We start from the raw sequence: 19,139 nt of genomic DNA, 5'->3' as shown, positions 1-19,139 counted from the left end.
CACCTAAAACAAAAAGTGGGGAGGAGGACAAAGGAACCCATATGATTGTAAGCCGTCTATATTTTACATAGAGTGGTAAAATATCAACCAAAATACGATGTAAAAGACTCTATATATGTATAAAAGCTAGAGCAACCACGAAAATCTAAAATAATAATACAAAGAGCTCTTGCCAAAAAAACAAATCGATGAATTAACACTAAAACCCAGCCCCCAAAATTCAAATAACCCACAAGATGCCAAGAAAGGTACAAAAGTGAAACAGAAAAACAGAAGGATGAATATAAAAAACAGATAATAAAATGACAGACCTAAATCTAACCATACTAATTATAATATTACATACAAGTGGCCTAACACATCAAGTGAAAAACAGAGTTTGTCTTTTAAAAACACAAAATCCAAAAAAGCAGGTGAAGATGGCCATTTAGGAGCAGCTCAGGATTGCAGCTCCCAGTGAAAGCACAGAGGGTGAGCGGACGCCGCATTTCCAGATGGATCTTTATTGCCCACAGACCAGGAGATTCCCAGGAGGAGGAGCCCCACGGGCTGCCAGCACGGCTGTTTTGGCCAGTGCAGCTGTTTCGGCCGGCACCCAGGTGTGGTGGTTCTCCATAAAAAATACACTGGTATGGTTGCCCTTTTAACCTGGCGATTGGAGCTCTGGGAAGGCAGAGTCGCCCATTCATCTGATTAAACAGGGGACTGAAATAGGGAGCCAGGCCAGGAGATTCCTGGGCAAAAAAGGGCCATGAATCTCAGCGCCATTGTTTCAGCCGGTGCAGTGGGTCGCTGCATGGGAAATCACACAGATCCCAGTGCCTTTTCAGCAGGCAACTGGAACACCTGGGAGAGAGTCAATTGCTCAACTTAAAAAAAAAAGGCTCTGAGGAAGGGAGCCAGGTGATCAGGCTCAGCAGGTCCCACCACCCCACACAACACAAAAACAGCAATTGGAAATGCTCTGGGTTGAGGGTTTCATGGCAAGCACAGCTGAACCCGGGATGGTCCAGCTCAGTGGGGGAGGGGCATCCACCACTACCAAGGCACTTCACCCCTACGGAGGTAGTTCGCCATTGCTGAGGCAGCCCGCCATTGTTGAGGCAACCCACCATTACAGAGAGAGTTTTCCATTACAGAGGTGGGCCACCATTGCTGAAGCAGTTCTAACCACACCCATATAAACAGGACTGCAGGGAAGTTCACACGACAGCAGGACAGAGCCAACAGCAGCTCAGCGAAGCCTCTGCAGGCAGACAGTGACTAGGCAGCCTCCTTGCTGGGCAGGGCAGCCCTGAAAAAAAGGCAGCAGCACAACAGAAACTCACAAATAAAGCCCTAACTCCCCAGGACAGAGCACCTGGGAAAAAAGGGGGGGTTTATGATTCTGCTGCAGCAGACCTAAACATACCTGCCCAGCAGCTCTGAATGAACAATGGAGCACACAGCTCAGCACTTGAGCTCCTATGAAGGACAGACTGTCTCCTCAAGCAGATCCCTGATCCCCATATATCCAAAGAGTCACCTCACAAAGGAGAGATCAGACTGACATTTGGTGGGCATCATTCTGGGACAAAGATAGCAGAAGAAGAAACTGGTAGCAACCCTTACTGTTCTGCAGCTGCTGCATGTGATCCCCAGGCAAGCAGGGCCTGGAGTGGACCTCAGCAGTCCTACAGCAGAGGGGCCAGACTGTTAGAAGGAAAACTAAGAAACAGAAATAACTTCATCATCAACAAACTGGACATCCACACAGAGACCCAATATCAAAACCAGCAACTACAAAGACGACAGGTGGATAAATCCACAAAGATGGGAAGAAACCAGAGCAAAAAGGAGGGAAACACCCAAAACCGGAACACCTCTCCTCCCAAAACGGATCACAACTCCTCACCAGCAAGGGAACAAGGCTGGATGGAGAATGAGTTTGATGAAACAACAGAATCAGACTTCAGAAGGCGGGTAATAAGAAACTTCTGTGAGCTAAAAGAACATGTTCTAACCCAATGCAAAGAAACTAAGAACCTTGAAAAAAAGATTTCATGAAATGCTAATGAGAATGGACAACTTAGAGAGGAATATAAGTGAATTGATGGAGCTGAAAAAGACAACACGAGAACTTCATGAAGCATGCACAAGTTTCGACAGCCGAATTGACCAAGCAGAACAAAGGATATCAGAGATTGAAGATCAACTCAATAAAATAAAACAAGAAGGCAAGATTGGAGAAAAAAGCATAAAAAGGAAATAACAAAGTCTCCAAGAAATATGGGACTATGTGAAAAGACCTAATCTATGTTTGACAGGTGTACCTGAATGTGACGGAGAGAATAAATCCAAGCTGGAAAATACTCTTCAGGATATTATCCAGGAAGACTTCCCCAATCTAGCAAGGCAGGCCAATATTCAAGTCCAGGAAATACAGAGAACACCACAAAGATATTCCTCAAGAAGAGAAACCCCAAGGCACATAATCGTCAGATTCATCAGGGTTGAAATGAAGGAGAAAATGCTAAGGGCAGCCAGAGAGAAAGGTCGGGTTACCCAAAAAGGGAAGCCCATCAGACTCACAGCAGATCTCTCGGCAGAAACCCTACAAGCCAGAAGAAAGTGGGGGCCCATATTCAACATCCTTAAAGAAAAGAACTTTCAACCCAGAATTTCATATCCAGCCAAACTAAGCTTCAAAAGTGAAGGAAAAATAAAATCCTTTGTGAACAAGCAAATACTCAGAGATTTTGTCAACACCAGGCCTGCTTTACAAGAGCTCCTGGAAGAGGCACTACACATAGAAAGGAACAACCAGTACCAGCCACTCCAAAAACATACTAAATGGTAAAGAGCATCAACAAAATGAAGAATCTGCATCAACTAATGGGCATAACAGCCAGCTAGCATCAAAATGGCAGTATCAAATTCACACATAACAATATTAACCCTAAATGTAAATGGACTAAATGCCCCAATCAAAAGACACAGATGGGCACACTGGATAAAAAGCCAAAACCCATTGGTGTACTGTATCCAGGAAACCCATCTCACATACAAGGGTACACAAAGGCTCAAAATAAAGGGATGGAAGAAGATTTACCAAGCAAATGGAGAGGAAAAAAAAAGCAGGAGTTGCAATTCTCATCTCATCAAAAGAGACAAAGAAGCACATTACATAATGGTAAAAGGATCAATGCAACAAGAAGAGCTAACAATCCTAAATATATATGCACCCAATACAGGGGCATCCACATACATAAGGCAAAATCTTAATGACTTACAAAAAAAACTTAGACTCCCACACAATAATAGTAGGAGACTTTAACACCCCATTGTCAAAATTAGACAGAACAACCAGACAGAAAATTAACAAGGATATCCAGGACTTGAACTCAGACCTGGAACAAGCAAACCTGATAGACATTTACAGAAATCTCCATCCCAAATCCACAGAATATACATTCTTCTCAGCACCACATTACACCTACTTTAAAATTGACCACATAATTAGAAGTAAATCACTCCTCAGCAAATGCAAAAGAATAAAAATCATAACAAACAGTCTCTCAGACCACAGTGCAATCAAGTTAGAACTCAGAATTCAGAAACTAACTCAGAACTGCACAGCTTCATGGAAACTGAACAACTGGCCCTTGAATGCTGACTGGATAAACAATGAAATGAAGGCAGAAAGAAAGATGTTCTTCAAAACCAATGAGAATAAAGACACAACATAACAGAATCTCTGGAATACATTCAAAGCAGTCTCTAGAGGAAAATATATAGCAATAAGTTCCCACATGAGAAGAAAGGAGAAATCTAAAATTGACACTCTATCATCAAAATTGAAAGAGCTAGAGGAACAAGATCAAAAAAACTCAAAACCTAGCAGAAGACAAGAAATAACTAAGATCAGGGCAGAACTGAAGGAGATAGAGATGTAAAAAACTTTTCAAACAATCAACAAATCCAGGAGTTGGTTTTTTGAAAAGATCAACAAAATAGACCACTAGCCAGATTAATAAAAAAGAAAAGAGAGAATAACCAAATAGATGCAATAAAAAACAATAAAGATGATATCACCACAGATTCCACAGAAATTCAAATCATCATCAGAGATTATTGCAAACAACTCTATGCACATAAACTAGTAAACCTGGAAGAAATGGATAAATTCCTGGACACTTGCCTCCTCCCAAGCCTAAACTAGGAAGAAGTCGAAACCCTGAATAGACCAATAACAAGATCTGAAGTTGAGGCAGCAATTAAGAGCCTACCACACACAAAAACAGCCCAGGTCCAGATGGGTTCACAGCCAAATTCTATCAGACACACAAAGAGGAGCTGGTACCATTCCTTCTGAAACTATTCCAAATAATACAAAAAGAGATATGATTCCAGATAATCCAAATCATTTTATGAGACCAACATCATCGTGATATCAAAACCCAGCAGAGACTCAACGAGAAAAGAAAATTTCAGGCCAATATCTATGATGAACACAGATGCAAAAATCTTCAATAAAGTATTGGCAAGCTGATTGCAACAGCACATCAAAAAGCTTATCCACCATGATCAAGTAGGATTCATCCCAGGGATGCAAGTCTGGTTCAACATATGCAAGTCTATAAACGTAATTCACCACATAAACAGAACCAAAGACAAAAACCACATGATTATCTCAATTGATGCAGAGAAGGCATTTGACAAAATTCAACAGCCCTTTATGCTAAAAACCCTCAATAAACTAGGTATGGATGGAACGTATCTAAAAATAATAAAAGCTATTTACAACAAACCAACAGCCCATATCATACTGATTGGGCAAAAACTAGAAGCATTCCCTTTGAAACAGATTTACAAGAAAAAACAAACAAGCCCATTCAAAAGTGGGCAAAGGATATGAACAGACACTTTACAAAAGAAGACATACATGAGGCCAACAAACATATGAAAAAATGCTCATCATCACTGGTCATTAGAGAAATGCAAATCAAAACCACATTGAGATACCATCTCACACCAGTTAGAATGGCGATCATTAAAAAATCTGGAGACAACAGATGCTGGAGAGGATGTGGAGAAATAGGAACACTTTTACACTGCTGGTGGGAGTGTAAATTAGTTCAACCGTTGTGGAAGACAGTGTGGCGATTCCTTAAGGACCTAGAAATAGAAATTCCATTTGACCCAGCAATCCCATTACTGGGTATATATCCAAGGGATTACAAATCATTCTACTTTAAGGACACATGCACATGAATGTTCATTACAGCACTGTTTCCAATAGCAGAGACCTGGAACCAACCCAAATGCCCATCAATGATAGACTAGGCAGGGAAAATGTGGCACATATACACCATGAAATATTATGCAGCCATCAAAAATGATGAGTTCGTGTCCTTTGTAGAGACATGGATGAAGCCAGAGACCATCATTCTCAGCAAACTGACACAAGAACAGAAAATCAAACACTGCATGTTCACACTCATAGGCGGGTGTTGAACAATGAGAACACATGGACACAGGGAGGGGAGCATTACACACTGGGGTCTGTTGGGGGGAATGGGGGGTGAAGTGGGGGGTGGGTAGTTGGGGAGAGATAGCATAGGGAGAAATGCCAGATATAGGTGAAGGGGAGGAAGGCAGCAAATCACACTGCCACGTGTGTACCTATGCAACTATCTTGCATGTTCTTCACATGTACCCCAAAACCTAAAATGAAATTAAAATAAATAAATAAATAAAAATAAAACACAAAATCCAACTATATACTTTTAAAAGAAACCCATATTAAGTATAAAGACATAGATTAAAAGTAAAAGGCTGGAGTAGATATATCATATAAGCACTACTTAAATGAAACCTGGGTTGACTATATTAACATAATTCAATTGAACTTTAAAATATGAATATTACCAGCGATAAAAAGGGATTTTTACATAATGATAGTCAAATCACCAACAAGATATAACATCCTAAATATGTATGCATATAATAATAGACCTTCAAAGTGCATCAAGCAAAAACTGATAGAATTGAAAGAAGTGGGCAAAAGAGAAACTTGAAGACTTTAGCACTACTCTATTTGTAATCCATATAACAAACAGACAAGAAATCAGTCAAGATACAAAAGACCTGAATAACACTACTAAGCAAATTTACCTAATTCATACTGACTGAACACTCCACCCAACAGTAGCAGAATACATGTCCTTTTCAAGGGCACATAGAACACTCATCAAGACAGACTATACTCTGGGCCATAAAGCAAACCTTAATAAATTTTAAATAATTTAAATAAAATCAAGCATGTTTTCAGACCCTACTAGAATTAAACTAGAAATCAATAAAAGAAAGATATCTGAAAAACACCCCAAATGTTTGGAAATAAAGTAATACACTTAGAGGTAACCCAGGGATACAAAAGGAAGCCAAAAGGAAAATTATAAAATATTTTAAGTTGAGTGAAAATGTGGGATATAAGTAAAATTTTTGTTACAGTGAATTTATAGCATTACAAGTTTATGTTATTAAAGAATGGTTTCAAATGAATGACCTAAGCTTTCCCCTTAAGAAACCTAGAAACAAGAGGAGCAAATTAAACCCAGGGAAAGTAAAATGAAGTAAAGCTAATAAGATAAGAGCAGAAATCAATGAAATTAAAAATTTAAAATAGGAGAAATCAATATCACCAAAAGCAGGTTCTCTGAAAAAAATAAATACAATTGGTAAACTTGTAGCAAGAATGACAACAAAGACAAGAGAGAAACAATACAAATCACCAATACAAAGTACGAAAAAGGGGACATAACTACTGACCCCACAGACAAAAAAAAAATAAGGAAATATTATTTTCTTCTACCTTGCTAAATTAATGGAAGTTGTTCTGTTACAACTAGAAGTAAACCCCCTATGCTTCCTGTTCCAGGCAACTTCTGGACTTGTACACAACATGTCTGTAACAGTTTTATTCATGAGAGCCCCAAAATGGAGATGTCCATTAATTGATGATTAGATAAACCAATTGTCATATGTTCGTACAACAGAATACTATCCTGCAACAATAACAACAACAAACAAATTACTAACACAAACAGCAACACCATACATCTTAAAAGCATTATTCTAAGCGAAAGAAGCTGGACACAAAAGAAAACACACTATATGATTTCATTTCTATGAAGGTCCAGAACAGACAAAATTATCTATTGTGATTGAAATCTAATCAAAAGTTGCCTGGAGCACGGAGTGTAGGAGGAGCTTTTGGGATTAATAGAAATGTTCTATATCCTAATTAGGGTGATGGTTGCCCAGGAGTGTGCATTTATCAAACAAATCAAACTACACGCTTGAAATGGGCACATTTTATTGTATGTGAATTATACTTTGATAATGTTAAAAATGATAGCATATAATTTTAGCCTAGACTTAGAGTATAGATTTTGATACCCGGTCAGCATCCATCCAAGCCCAAAATAGTCGTGTGTCCCCTCCCCTTTCCTTCGTCCACCCCCACCTCACTCTCTTTGTGTCATTGTTTGGTCTCTTTTTCTATATCTACGCAACTCAGTGTGTGGGAGATAATTCCTGCCTTCTTTCTTTCTGGGTTGCCTTTTCTACATTCCTCTCTTAATTTCTTCACTTATAGCTTCATGATTCTTCCTCATTTTTTCTCTCTCTCTTTATGCAAATATAGTTATGTTTCTGTCTTTTTCTACCCCCTCTACAATTTTTCTCTCTTATCAGTCCTGACTAAAAGTCAAAGGAGTTTTAAAAATCATTTATGTATTGAATAGTTTATTTTCTTTATCAACTTCTAGAGGAAAAATCTTATTTTTTTATTTAAAATTATTTTATTTATAAACAAAATTATTTATTAAAAAGTCACACATGTAACCTACATAGCCCTTTGTCATTCTTTCTACCTCTGTATGTTAATGGCTTTACTTGTAAAAGATTCACCTTCTACACTTCAGGAAGAGTTTCTGAAGCACGAATTCTGTCCAACAAGGGAAAAATAAAATCAAGAGTTCAGTAAAGAAACTAACACTTTTTGAACACTGATCATGGGTTGGGATCTACAATATGCCTTATCCCATTTAATCCTCAAAATAACTCTGGAAGTTGGGTGTTTTTTTTCTCACTTTACAATAAAGGAAAGTTTAGAGAGAAGAAAAATAGCCTTGGGTCAGTAACATGAGAGCAGGGCTTCAACCCTAGATCTGTGTCTTATTCTGTTCATTATTTAGAATCGATGGTTTTATTTTGATTTCCCACAAATTGAACTCCCTGGTAGAAAAACAAAGAAGAAAATGGATAAATATGTGGTGGTGGTGTCATACAAAGGGATATAACACAATGATAAAAAGGAAAGAATACTGTTATACACAACATTAATGAATCTCACAGAAATCATGTTCTGCAAGAAAAGACAAACACAAAGGAGTATACATGGTATGATTCCATCTACATGAAGTTTGAGAATAGTCAAAACTAATTGCTTACATACAAATCAGAAGGATGGTGACCTTGAAGGACTGAAGAGAATTTTCTGGGGTGCTGGAAACATTCCATATCTTTATCTGGGTGGTGATACACAGATGTTACATATGTAAATTGTCATTAAGCTATACACAATTAATACTCTCAATACACTTGATTACAGTTGTCATCCCTTAATTATTTTCAAAAAAATCATTTTCTGTTGTTAAAATGAAGCTTCCTCTGTCCCATTTTCAGACTCTACCAGAAAAGTCTGAAATTGGGGAAAATGCCTTCAATGCAATAATGTCATTTTGAGAAACCCTGGGGAGGGACACCCTTTCAAGCATACTGGACAATTATTTGAACCTCAGGTCCTGACTCAAAATCTGGGACTTTATACCACGGCTCATAATGCCAAGGCTTGGCTGAAACCATGAATGGGTGAAACGGAATCTTAGTACATTTTATTATCTTATGCATTCAATTTATTTACTGCCTTATATATTCACTTTTGAACAGTCCAAACTGGAACTTTCCACATAGATGATCTTATATAACGCTCATAATGACTCCATGAGATAATCAAGACAAAGTTCATATTATTTCCTTTCCAAAAGCAAGGAACAAAAATCTACAGGTTTAGCAAGTTTAAGAGAGTTGTACAAGATCGCAAAGCTAAGAAAAGATTAAGAACGTCATAGAATTCAAGTCTCCAAGCTCCTAATCTAGTGTTCTCCTCACCATAGAACATTTTTCAATTTAATTATCTGGGCTTAAAGAGTCCTTTCCATGCTCACCCTCATGAACTCATATTCCAATGAAAACTAAATAAAAGATAACTAGGGGATGAAGAAAAATATAATAAATGGTTCAATCTATCCTTATTTTCCTTTGGCTAGTTTTCTGATTTCTTTAATCTTGCCTAGATTTCCCTAGTCCTCTCACCTCATGCTTTTTTCATACCTTCCTTTAGCTTTATTCTTACTCTAAGGAATTCTGACTGCCTACCACTCCATGCACCTGTTGTTACTTAGCCAGAAAGGTAAGGTGAAGGAACAAAGACTCTTAAACAACCAACTGATTGGGTGTATCTTCCCCAAGGGAGTTCTTCTCTGCCTACTTTCTGGAATAGGTACATCACAACACAAAGCAAAGCTAATACAATTTCCCTGGGGAAAGGACCCAAGCTCCGAACAGCCAGCTGAAAAATTCATCACAAAATTTGCCACAGAAAAATAAGCTATTCTGAAAAATACAGTTAATCAAAAAGGGTACTGAAGAATACCTCCCACCTCCTCCACTACCTCACCACCAGGTCAACACTCCCTGCTTACTTTATGACCTGTGTGAAAGAGCCCTGGTCATCACAAGGTTAAGAAACACCAGCCACACCCTAGACCAGAGAGCAACACAACTGCTGTAAAGAAGAGGGCTCCTTGATAGCTTTATTCTCAGCTCTCTCCACGTGATCCTGGACCTACAACCATCCTCACCTACATGCCCTATTTTTTGTCTACTCCCTATGTCCATGTGTATCTTTTGGTGGCAATGGCTCAGCTATGGTTCATAAAAACCACCAAGTACAAAATGGTCTGTGGATTCTTAGCCTCTTTTTTTAGATTGAGGGACTTTCCTGAGGTAGCCTCCCACTCAAGTCCCTGGGTTATACATCTCCATGGAGTCTCAAAGGTTTAATTGCTCTTAATGGGCTCAGGGCCATTAACCAGTTAGTACTTTACATTTCTCTCCATATTCTCCACTTGACAATAAATGGTGAGGCTGAAAATATGGAAAGAACACAGCTTCAGCTAATTACAATAAAGGAGTTGCCAGAGGCCAGCCTTCCAGCACCTCTAGATCTGGACAGAGGACTCTCAGTTAAGGAAGATCTACCATCTGAAAACGACTCCTCTGTAACATCTGTATCTTGTTCTTCCTCCATCTTAACTTCGATGCTTTCATAAAGTTAAGCTGTGGTTTCCTCCCATAGAAAAAAAAAGAACTGGATTGTGAATATGCTGATTCACTCTTTGAACTGAATCCAAAGTCAAAAGACCTGTGAGAGGATATTAATTCAGGAATGAAGTAGATACCACACATCAATCCTCCTTTCCATGCATATTTCTGAGAAAGTCACCTTCCATCGTGAAACAGTAGACAATACTACTCTTATAACTCTCTTCATTTCCCACACACCCCACCTTTCATCTCTTGGGAGTAAGAAGCTAGTTGAATGGAGAACCACAGCATCACAACTGCTGCTGCCAAGGTTGCCACACATGGCCATGCATAGAGATTACAACTCCAAATGGCACCATTCAGACAGACTACAATGTATATGGAACCCCTAGACTTATAGAGTACACAGCCTGCATGACCAGATGCTGGAGTGCTGATGTCATTATTATATTTTTTTAAACAAGAACAGAAAATGAAATACCGCATATTCTCACTCATAGGCGGGTGATGAACAATGAGAACACATGGACACAGGGAAGGGAGCACTATACACTGGGGTCTTTTGGGGGGTATAGGGGAGGGACGGTGGGACGGGGGAGCTGGGGAAGGATAACATGGGGAGAAATGCCAAATGTGGGTGAAGGGGAGGAAGGCAGCAAAACACACTGCCAAGTGTGTACCTATGCAACTATCTTGCATGTTCTGCACATGTACCCCAAAACCTAAAATGCAATTTAAAAAAACCATAATGGTTCATGCTGATGAAGTACTTTATTATGCATCAGGCACTGTGTTAAGGATTTGCACATATCATCTAATTTAATCCCCATGACAACACCTTGAACTATAACTATCCCCATTTAGGAACACTTAGTAAGAATACTTAGTAATATACTAAGATACTATTACTAAGAACTATTAGTATCCCTATTTTCTAATGATAAAACTGAGTCTCAATGATTTTTCAGAAAATTTTCCAAGCCCTGGCTACTGCCCACCAAATATTTGTTGCATGGCCTTCTAGCAAGGATACTGGAAATCTTTTATCTATTGACATGTCTTACTTTTTGTAATCTGCACTTGTAGATGATTCCCTTAGTGGAAAGAACTCTGATTTGAAGGAAAGGGGAACCGTGGTTCTAGTCAGTATGAAGGCTTCCAGGTGTACACCACTTTGTACTATATGATCTGGAAAAAGTGTTATTAAATGTCTGGATCCCAGTTACTTCATTTACAAACAAACCCTTGTCCTGCCTACCATATAATTAATAAATAATAATAAATGTGAAAGTGCATTATAAATCATTAAGTTCTGTATAACCATAACAGGACACTAATAATGATTATAAAGAAAGGCAAAATTTCCTTTACAGTTTATCCTGGAAAAGTTTCCATGATGTGAGGTTGCCAGGCAGTGAGCCTGAGTGGCAGGGCACTGAGACTTCTGCTTAGCAACTCTCATTCTTTTCTTCTCCCACCTGCAGGCCAGTTTCTCCTGACTTGCAGCAGACCAACTTCCTTAAAGATATCCTTTTTTTTTTTAGATGGAGTCTCACTCTGTTGCCCAGGCTGGAGTGAGGTGGTGCAATCTCAGCTCACTGCAGCCTCTACCTCCCAGGTTCAAGGAATTCTACTGTGTCAGCCTCCTGAGTAACTGGGATTAAGGTGCACACCACCATGCCTGGCTAATTTTTGCATTTTTAGTAGAGACAGGATTTCATCATGTTGGCCAGGCTGATCTCGAACTCCTGACCTCAAGTGATCTGCCCTACTTGGCCTCCCAAAGTGCTGGGATTACTGGCATGAGCCACTGCACCTGGCCTAGATATTCATTTTTATTAATAATCATACTCTCCTCTCATGCCTTACCCAAAAACCCCTCATGGACCGTCTTCCTCTTTTGAAGATTTTTGAAATGTTAAATTGAACATGGATGAACTTCATCTTTCAAATGGCATTATAGATTCTCAACATTTCAAGGGATTTTTAAGTAGCCAGTAGGAGTCCACCAAATCTAGAACTGATGGCATCTTCTCAAGACACAGGTCACTTTCTGCCCTGCTCAGTGATGCTGTCACATACACACACCCATAGATGTATCTTAGATACATAATTCTCTGGTAAGTGTGCCTCCCAAACCCCTGGATATACAGATCACACCCCAGAGAAATAGTCTATGTTTAATTGGAGGGCAGGGAAGAATCAACTGAGTAATTTTAAAATATTTGTCATTAACAATTTTTTTGTAAGTGCTTCTCACTAACTTCAAAGATGTATATGCAATTCTTTTTTTTCCTCTAAAAACACCAATGCCCAAAGGCTCTCAGGATTTGGATCATAAAAGGTTCTGATTCCTTCTTCCATTCTCCATCCCAGCTCTCTGTCTTGTTATGGCTTCTCAATATTTGAAAATATAGAACTGATTAATTAGGAAAGCTGGGGCTTGTCTGACCCATATCTCACCTGACTCCCTGCTCCCTTGGAACTCCATTCCCTAATCAGAGGGGTATCAATGTCAGAAAACAAGCTTTCCCTGATATCCAACCCAAAGTTTCCTTCTGCAAGTCTGATCCAATTACTTCCATGGGCCAGGCTAAATAACTCCTCTCCTTCACTGCCATTCACTCTCTTCAGAGATTCATAGATTGTTACCATGGCTCTCCCTTCACTGCCATTTAGCCCAGCCATATATATTTAATTCTTTTCATCTTTCATCATAAATCAGTCCCTTCAACTGTTAAATCGGCTCTCTGCTCTTCTCTGGACTAGTTCCAATTCTCTCAATTCACCTCCAATAACTGATATCCCTTCTGGGAGCTCTAATTTCCTCTCTCTTTTTTTTTTTTTTCTGTCTCTGCCCACCCCAGAAGTGAAATGGGAAGGGACTGACAGATATGGGGAGTCAAGATCAGGGTATATTGCACTGCATTCATCTCTAAATTGCTCAGGCCTCTCCATATTACATGTAAAATCCCAAGTCATGTATCCACTTTCCTGGAGTAGGGAGAGAGTGCTTACAGGGAAATAGGCCTCCTATCCCCATGAGTCATCATCCCCTAGCCCTCTGCCTGGGTGACGACAGAAACAGATCTCAAAATACCTGTAAGGCAGGATACAAACTGCAGCTGTGGGCAACATGTCAGCCTTGCAGACAGATATCTTTTCCATGATTTGGGCTGTCCTGGGAGAGGCCAGGACTATTAAATACAGTCCCAGAAACTGCCTCTTCACCTCTTCTCCATGACTGGGTGCATTTTGGAACTGCCTCCGACTTGAAAGGCTCATCCCATTTATGAATTCACAGCAACCAACAAAGAAAAGCCATTAGCATTTCATGCATTACAAGGCCTCTCAGACATCTTGTCTTCTCAGACAGTCCAAATCACAAACAATGCAAAGGTTTTGCTTTCTTCTAACTGGTGCTTTTTCATTGTTGCTATTTTAGTCATGGTCCTGCTCAGGTTTAGGAAGCTGTCTTTGGTCTGAGCCAAATGGGCTGCTCCAGGCCTCTCACCACAAGAGATGGAAGAGCAACCAGCTCTTTCCTCCCCACAGATAGCCCCATTAGCATCATTGTGTACCTCCAAACAAGACCACAAGTCACTTAGACAGACACAGGAAGAAATAAGCAGAGTTGTGTCTACTTTCCCTCTGTATAATTGAAGAGCCCACATCATAGAAGAGTTAAATGCCTTTTCTATAAATAAGAGCCTATATAAAAACAATAAATCCATTTCTCCAAACATGATAAACAGCAAAATCAATCCCAGTGTCAGAACCTAAGCTTGAATTTTCATAAGAAAAATGAATGGAACCATTATGATATATGTTGTCCGAAATACAGAACACGGTATAACAGGGTGTGTCTACTCCATGGGGATGTCTGCAGTGGAGACTACAACTGAATGAGTTTGGGGAGGCAATGACAACATGAGAGAGGCTAGTCCTGCATGGCCAGCTGCCTAACTGCAGACAGCATATGTCCTCAGAGTTAGGAGAGACCAGGCTGTTCCAAGTGTGGTCACTACAAGGCCTGAAGTGCTTTTCAATAGGTTGTCTGTCTCTCTGGAGGTCACAGGGAGCTCATCCAGCTACACTTAGTGTCTTGTTTGATCCTATCAATAATCATTTGATCCCAATCCTGCTGAAAAATGCTTGGCCAAAGTTTCTAGCCTTTTAATGGCAGAATCCTGGCTCCTACTGAAACCAGCATTCCTAGATGTGTCAGTGATGCATAAGGGCTTGGTCCAGCTGCCAAATGTACTGGGCCCTTAAGGGAGGGCATAGGATGCCCACAGTGCTTCCCTACAGCCAATAGCAGAGAAGCCCTTGGAGCACATGCCTTTCTACATAAACCTCCCCACTCGGCAGCTCCAACTCCTTATTTAAGACTTGAGTATAGCATATTTTTCAAAGGCATTAAGCATGTGACTCTTCAGAGACAGCCACTGATGTCTTCATGCAACCTACCTGTTTACAGTAGGCAGGTTTGGGGATGTAGAAATGAGCCCTTTTACCTGTCACCAACATCTGACAACAGCTGATATAGACTGCTGAATTCTATGGTCATTTGAAAAAAGGCAATGGGGAAGCTCCAGAGATGCTCATAGGCATGAAATTAGAAGATAATCTGCATTTCCAGAGAAGTCAATTTTATATTCATTACTAAAACATTGGGCACTAAAACAGAATGTTGCATGTGTAAACCACACAAGCCACAATGACATTAAAGCCCAGCTGTTCTTTACAAAAATATCTTTGGTGGAACAACAGTCACAGTCTTCCATCTCAGTTCATCAAAGGCACTATCAGACTCATCGGTGCCTTTTAGGATGGACTCTATAAATTCCAGCACTAAACAGAAAGGGCTCCCTTTAGGTGCCAGTGCCACTAACACTAAGGCTGAAATATGGATCTGCACTCTGTTTTTCTTGGGAATGACATACTAGTATGTTTTCTGTGCAATGTCTAGGGAACCTCAGCTTCTGAATATCCTTGCTGCATGAGAGTGCACGTGTGTGTGTGTGTGTGTGTGTTGGAACAAGAATGCAAGATACTTGTAGCTCTACAATGGACCCCTTTCATGGCTCTCCATCCAATTAATTCTAGACATTAGTAGCCAGTGGAGCATAAGAACTTCATTTATTTCTGATGATGAGAATGATAGAAAAGGAGCTCGGTTTGCTCAATGGAATTTGTGTAGGCTTTTTAAAAGCCTGATTTCTTTTCTGTGCCTTTCTCATTCATTTACATTGTATATTTTATTCACATGTCTTTCCCCATTTGTCTTACAAGAAAAACATCCATTAAAAACTACCTGGTTTTCCAGTCAAAGGATACTCTGGAAAGAGTTAGAAGTAAGTGTCTGCACACACACACCCAACTCAGTGAATATGGGAAGAAATGACGGAGTAAATGAAACTGAAAAATGTCATTTTAGGAGTCTCCATCAGGGAGATCTGCAGTGAAACAAGCCTGCCACCGACTATCATCAAGAGCTGCTGCTGCAGACATTCAAGCTAAGAATCAGAGGGGAACAGAGGAGGGGGGAAAAGGTAAGAAAAGCAGGAAAACCAATGATTGCTTCTCCCTAGCTTCATAGTGACTCTTCCAAAGGAAGATAATCTTGACAACTTTCTTCCCTTCTTCCACATCTCCCTCCAGTCCTCTGTTCCTTAGTTTCTCTGGGTGTTTCCCAGCAACATGTAAGAAAAAGGATGAGTCTGAGAGTGCACAGCACACTGGCTAGGGGTGAGAGAGGGAAGAATGAATTAATAAAGAAGAGACAATCCCTGGCAATCTCTGCCCAAGCCAACATTTGAGAGGGGGGCAGTTGGGTGAGATTCAATAACATAAAGAGAAATTCTATATTCCCTGAGAAGACGTATCATATTTCCCAAATCCGTGCTGGCCAGGAACAAGGGGGAGAGAAGGGCAACAGCTTTGACATCTACTGCTAAGCTTGGAACCTAGAAGTAATAGGGGCATTTCAACTGTCCCAGGGACCCAGTAAGAGGGGCACCCAATTTTGGCTCAGACCACGTGTTAAGTCCAGAGAATAAGGCGCTCTGCCAAGAGTAGGAAACTTTTCTCCCAACTTGGTTGCTAAAGAGGAAGTAAGACCCCTGAACTGCGTTCAGGGAGAAAACAAGAAACTGCAGTCTGACTCAGGAAGGAGGTTTGCAGGAGGAAGTAGGGCTAAGAAGTAGAAGCTGAGGTTTTTAGTAAGTGGGATTACTTAATGGTTACATATCAGTGTGAATAAAAACACTAAATCCCGGCACGCTCAGTCGGGAGCTGCTCACCAGTCCCGAAGATCTGGAAGAGAAGGCGGGGCTGGGAGGCGCGGATTGCCGCGGACAGCCTTCCCTCTCTGCCCACTTCCGACGCCTTCTTCTCGGGCATCAGCCGGATTCTCAGTCGCCCTTCGCCCTGGCGAATCCACCAACTGAACAGCTCGCTGAGGTTGAACTGGAGCAGCCCCGCAGTCGCCTCCCCCGGGGGCCCAACGCAACCCTCCAGGATCGCCTCCTCGCCCAGCTCCAACACCAGCTGCTTGGCGCGCCGGAGCTTGCGCACGGAGCCGCCCTTCAGCACCCTGGACAGCGTCCGGGCCTCTGCCGGGGCGGGTGAGCCCCAAGTCCAGGAGACCCCGGGGGGCGGCCCCAGCAGCCTGAGCAGTGGGGCGCAGTCCAACGCTAGCGAGCCTCGTGCCTCTGGCCTTCCAGCCTTCAGCTCCGAGGGGGATGGCGGCAGCAGCAGGTCCCGGGCGTAGACACGGAAGAGCGAGGGCACCACGAAGTCCACTGCCAGACTCTTCCTCTGCAGGCGCGAGTAGCTGAGTGGCTCCCGGGGCTGCAGCTGCAGCCCCGCAGCTGGGGACCCCAAGCGCTGGCCCACCCCCATCCCGGACCCCAAAGCTGCGGTGGAAAGCAGCAGCGGCAGTAGCCACAGGAGCCCGATGGCTCCCATCCCGCCGGAGGGGGCCGTTTACACTGCTCTCTGGGCCCAGCCTCGCCCTTCGCAGTCCCCCAGATAGGAAGACGCTCTGAACAGTCCTTGGTACTCAGCGGCTCCTTCCACCAGATCTTCAGAGGTCCCTGCGTGCACGCGAGTCTCTTGCTTTCCCTCAACTGCACGGAGGGGAGCTGGAGTCTCAATGAAACAGAGCTGGAAGCTCAGGGGCGAGTCCAGAGACCCTCAAGCACGCTGGGCTCACGGGCTGGGACCCTGAGCCTCCGGCTCGCGGTGCCGAGTGCCGCGCCCCCGTCTGTAGCTCGCTGCGCTTGATACAGAGGAACTACTATGGTTGAAGGGAGGTGGCAATTGGGTACCGTCCTCTCCTGCCCCCCGCGGTCAGAGCTGGGCTCGGTCCCCTCTCGGGGCAGCCTCCAATCTTCGCAACTTTCCGGGCTGAGAACAGTGCTCCTAGCTGCTGCACACTGTCCTGGCCGGCCCCTGCGTTCCTTCTGGCACCTCTGAGCACCTCTGCCGGGTCTGGGCGGGAACGGAGGGCGGGGGCTGCTGCCTTCTCGCGCACCCTCAAGCTACCCTCCACTGCTGCAGGAAGGTTTCGGACTGCTCCACCCGCCGAACTTCTGGGCGTGAATCCGAGCCCCCGTGCTGCGCAAGTTTGCAGCGTCCTTGCTCTCGCCCGCGCCTCAGCTTCTCAGAGTTCGCAGGCACCGGAGCGGCCCGGCGGCAGCAGCGGAGAGCGTTCAGGGCAGGAGCGCCCGAAATCTTGCCGCCCCCTCCTCACCCATCAGCAGCTCCCGCGGCTTCGGGTGTCCGGCCAGAGGGCTGCTATAAGGCACCTCGGTGCCCCGCGACCCTCCGAACAGAGGTGGCAGGAGGTGCCAGCTGCTACCGCCGCTGCCACCCCCAGAGCCGCTGGATCGCATCTGCCTGGGCGCCCGCCACTTGCAGCTGGCGGAGCCGCGAGTGCGCGCCGGGAGGGGGCGGGGCCCAGAGGGGCGGGGCTCGCTAGCGGACTCCGAGAGCCACCCGACCCACGCAGTCCCTCCTTGCCCCGCCCCACCTGCGCCGCCAACCAATGGCGTGGCTCTGTCGGTTCCTATGCAAATCTGCAGCGGCCTCAGCATTCATTGAGAAAAGCAGTGAGCCCGCCTCACCCGCCCTCTGTCCCTCTCCAGTCTCTTGTTCTTCCCTTCCTCCAGATTCGCTGCCCTATTTCTCTGCAGTGTGAAAGGGAGCAAATGCAAGAACTGGTAGAGGCCTTTGCAATCAAGCACTCTCCCTAATTATGCATTTAAGAGATTAAATGGGTCCGACTTCGGAAAAACAGGTTCCAGAATTAAACTGGAGGCGAGGGGAAGGGAGGAGGGAGTGAGGAGGGGGTGGCAGCGCGACATTGGCAAATCTGAGAACAGCTTGTAATAAGGCCCTGAGACAGAACATTCTGACCCTTCTATTCGAATGCATTCCTGGGAGCTTAGGAGTCCCGCATCCACACAGGAGAATCTGCGAGTAGAGGGGGCAGAGACGGATGGATGGTCATGGTCTGGCAGAGTTATTCTGCAGCTACAAATACATTTCAGGCCGCCGTCAGTCACCCCGTTTTCTCATAATGGTGTCTGAACATGTGTAACCTCCCCTAGTCCTTGCAAGATGAATATTTTCATTCCAGTTTTACAGATGCAGAAACTGAGTTGCAGATCATTTAATGGCTTGCCAACAATCTT

General features: G+C 43.0%; 1 protein-coding gene across 2 annotated transcripts in view; it reads right to left on the bottom strand.

Moving 5' to 3' along the window:
* The window catches only part of ALK (ALK receptor tyrosine kinase), a 771,141-nt gene extending 752,801 nt beyond the window's left edge, over positions 1-18,340 (bottom strand). For both annotated transcript variants that reach the window (XM_035272907.3, XM_035272908.3), the window contains exon 1: positions 16,743-18,340. In XM_035272907.3, the coding sequence (XP_035128798.2) occupies positions 16,743-17,409 (667 nt within the window). In that variant the 5' untranslated portion in view covers positions 17,410-18,340. The remainder of the gene's footprint in view (positions 1-16,742) is intronic.
* Between the last annotated feature and the right edge of the window lie 799 nt (positions 18,341-19,139).

This window comes from Callithrix jacchus, chromosome 14 (assembly GCF_049354715.1).
Source record: "Callithrix jacchus isolate 240 chromosome 14, calJac240_pri, whole genome shotgun sequence".
NCBI classification, from domain to species: Eukaryota; Metazoa; Chordata; class Mammalia; order Primates; family Cebidae; genus Callithrix; species Callithrix jacchus.
Note: the sequence above shows the minus strand (reverse complement) of the source record. Positions and strands in the feature narration are given on the sequence as shown.